The sequence below is a fragment of the Mustela nigripes genome, chromosome 1, assembly GCF_022355385.1.
Source record: "Mustela nigripes isolate SB6536 chromosome 1, MUSNIG.SB6536, whole genome shotgun sequence".
Lineage (NCBI taxonomy): Eukaryota > Metazoa > Chordata > Mammalia > Carnivora > Mustelidae > Mustela > Mustela nigripes.
Genome location: NC_081557.1, coordinates 261,340,738 through 261,344,277, shown reverse-complemented (window position 1 = coordinate 261,344,277; position 3,540 = coordinate 261,340,738). Strand labels below are relative to the sequence as shown.

The 3,540-nt window shown below is 52.2% G+C and overlaps 1 protein-coding gene across 4 annotated transcripts in view; it reads left to right on the top strand.

Moving 5' to 3' along the window:
* The first annotated feature begins 2,835 nt into the window (after positions 1-2,835).
* Positions 2,836-3,540, top strand: part of ANKRD17 (ankyrin repeat domain 17) — a 161,854-nt gene continuing 161,149 nt past the window's right edge. For all 4 annotated transcript variants that reach the window (XM_059385194.1, XM_059385190.1, XM_059385183.1 and 1 more), the window contains exon 1: positions 2,836-3,354. In XM_059385194.1, coding sequence (XP_059241177.1) covers positions 2,932-3,354 — 423 coding nt within the window. In that variant the 5' untranslated portion in view covers positions 2,836-2,931. The remainder of the gene's footprint in view (positions 3,355-3,540) is intronic.

The window sequence follows — 3,540 nt, the reverse complement described above, 5'->3', positions numbered from 1 at the left end:
AAAGCAAAATGTAAAATTCAAAATATGCTATTACTTTTATTCTCTTGAATCATTTCCCTGGAGCTAGTCTCAATAGATAGGTGATATGCTTTTCAGTTATGCTGCCCTACAAAACCTGGGTCTCCTTCTTCTGGCCTCCTATATCAGTTTCTCCAACATCTGCTACATCATCACTAAGCCAATACAACATATTCTAGATTACTGTCCTAGCAGTATTCCCCTTCTGGTACCAATTTCTGGATTAGTTATGGTCATTCTGGCTCCTAGAACATATAAATTCTCAAATCTCAGTTTTCTCTCTTATAATAAGTCCAAAAAAAGAGTTTTTCTAATTTGAAGGTGGAGATCTTCCAAGTTGTGATTTAGCTATTCATGTGCCACTTTTCTGGCACTGGCATCTCGAACATATAGTTTTCAAGGTTATGATACTCACTTGCTACAAGCTGATGGAAAAAGAGTAAGGGAGGATGTAAGGAACTTTATTAAACCTGAAAATGAATGCATCACTTCCATTCACATTTCATTTGCTAAAAGTCAACCCCATGGCCCCAACTAAATGCAAAGGAAATTGGGAATTTTAGTCTAGCTGTATGTCCAGGAAGAAGAAATGTTGAAATGTTTCATGAATGGCTAGTCAAGTCTTTGCCAAGGCTCTTAAAAAAAAAAAAAAAAAAAAAAAAAGGCTAGCCAAAAATAACAGAAAGTCACTGCAGGCACTCTGTCTAATAACAGGGTAGCTTGACCAAATTTTACTAGTCCCAACAAGATATTTTACTACTATGTAAAAGAGCAAGAATTTATTTTTTAGTAATGGGATTAAAGAGGGGTTTTGTTAGCGTGATAGTACAGAAGTTAGAGTGCAAAGGGTTAACAAGTAAAATTCAGATAACAATCTTCTTTAAAGAATTGTGAAGGAAAGGAAATGGAGTGGAACCAGAAATACGGAGGATTAAAGATAGAAAAGGTAATAAAAGGAAGAGAAAGCAGCTACTGGAACTAGAGCGCAGATGGATAATTCATCTCTGTAAGAGCAGGGAATGTCTCATTCCTCTGATACTGGAGAAAAGGAAAGTTCTGGAAGTATCTAAGTCTTCAGCATTTGGAAAGTTGAACTTTATGCCTAACACCATCAATCTTCTTTTGATGTTTGAAGTAAAGTCATATAATGAAATGTGGCTAGGACTTAAGACTGTAAAAAGTATTTTGGTGGGAAGAGAAAAGAAGGTGCTGATGGATATACAGCTGTGCTCCTAGACCCTAAACCTGTAGTGGTGTGATACACAGTGTAATGTTCTGCACAGCAACTCAGCAACCACTGTAGGAGAGGAACAGGCAGATAGTTAGCCCAGTGTGTGTTTCTACTACAGCACTTATTTTACTATACAGCCCCTGGAAGCGGAGACTTTGATTTCAAAACCTATGCACACAGTAGGAACATGATGAATTTTTGTTTGAATGAATTGATTCAGTCATTGCCAATTCTGCCATAGTACTCTGTAGAGTACTGGCAACTGCCCACATTTCATATGGTATGCCAATGCTAAAAAGAAAAAAAAAATGCTAAAAAAAAAAAAATTCAGGCACACTCAATTAAACTTAGCAGTCTTAAAACGGCAACTATGTCAGCTGAGACATACTTTTTATCCTGTGCCAGTACATCTGCCTTTGATGTTTTCTTCATTTTCCGTATGCCACTGTACTCTTATTGGACCAGAAAGGGCTAATTCTGAATTCAGTAAGATACGCTATTATTTCAGAAAGTCCTGGAAGTCCTTCATACATCCACAAATCAAAACCCCCTTCACCACATTCCTTCCAAGAGATGCACAGACAAGGATGATTATTTATAATGCTCCCTCCACAGATAAAAGCGGAGTCGGGGAGGACTGGAAGACCTACATCAGGGTCATTCCGCGAACCGTCTGCAAAAGTCTGGCACCGATCCTGCTTCCTTCTCCTGTCTTCTCCCCTTTGGAAACTTCCAAGTCGTGGTAATCTCAGACTTCACCTCATCGAAGTCCGTAGCACACAACCGTAAAGTCAGGGCCGGGAAGTCTGTAACTCAACACTGAAAACTCAGGCAAGGAGGGCTCTCTCACGCGCACGGCGCCATCTCTCACAGACCCGCAGCCCTCAGCGGCCTTCGGAGGTGGGAAACATGGCCAGGAGCGAAACTACGTACGACAGTCCAGAAAGAGGCCCCACCTCCCGGGTCTGGCGCTCCGGGCCTCCCGCTCACAAAAGCGTCGGGACGGCGCTTCCGCGCCGGCTTCCCAGCCTACCCGGGGCGTTCCTCCGCAGCCTGCCCGGGGGCCGCCCGCCCCGCCGCGCGGCCCGCCCGCCGGGACCCGGAACCCGGCCCTCGAAAGCTCACTTTCGTCTTTCGGCCACCCGCGCGCCACCGTTCGGGCGACGGCTGATGGCGTCACCCGCACTTCCGCCTGCGGCTGCGTTCTAGTCACCAGCGAGGAAGGAAGAAGGGAGGTCTGAAGGGCTGTGTGTGGGGGAAATAGCGAGGAAAGAGAAGAAATCCGGGCGCTCGCCGGCGCTACGACAGTAACCGCGGGTCTCTTCTGTCCCCGCCGCCCCCCTCTCGGAAGTCGCCCTAGGCACACTTCCCTCGCCTTTCCGCGGTCTCCCTTCCTCTGGGTCTCCCGACACCCGGGTCTCTCTTTACGCCTCCCCCCTCCCTTTGCTCCCTCACACTCCCTCCCTTTCCCTCCCTCCCATCGTCAGCCTCCCCGCCCTTAGTATCGCGAGACGAGGTGAGAGCTGGCGGAGCGGCGGCGGCGGCGGCGGCAGTAGAGGTGACCGAGGCGGTGGCGGCGGAGGCGGCACCGAGCGCTGTGTCGGCCCCGGTGCGGCCGAAGTCGCGGTAGAGCGTAGCCCCCACGCCCCTCCCCCGTCCGCGCCCTCCCTCTTTCCCTGGGGATGGAGAAGGCGACGGTTCCGGTGGCGGCGGCGGCGGCGGCGGCGGCTGCTGAGGGAGAAGGGAGCCCCCCGGCGGTGGCGGCCGTGGCGGGCCCCCCCGTGGCGGCGGCGGCGGCGGCGGCGGCGGAGGTCGGCAGCGGCGTTGGCGGCGGCAGCGGGGCTCGCTCGGCCTCTTCTCCTCGTGGGATGGTGCGCGTCTGCGACCTCCTCCTGAAGAAGAAGCCGCCGCAGCAGCAGCACCACAAGGCCAAGCGTAACCGGACTTGCCGACCCCCCAGCAGCAGCGAAAGCAGCAGCGACAGCGACAACAGCGGCGGCGGTGGAGGCGGCGGCGGTGGCGGAGGCGGCGGCGGCGGCGGCACCAGCAGCAACAACAGCGAGGAAGAAGAGGACGACGACGACGAGGAAGAGGAGGTTTCTGAGGCAAGGGCCTGGTTTCCAAGGCAGGAGGGAGGAAGGGACCGTCAAGGGTCGGGGCCGAGGGGGGGAGGGGGCTTGCGGTGGGACCGACTCCTGGGGCTGGATCTGTCTCCGCGGCCAGGCTTCCCTCTGCCCTCTTTCTTTCCCCGGCCTCAATCGTGAGGCGGGGGGGGGGGGGGGGGGGGGGGG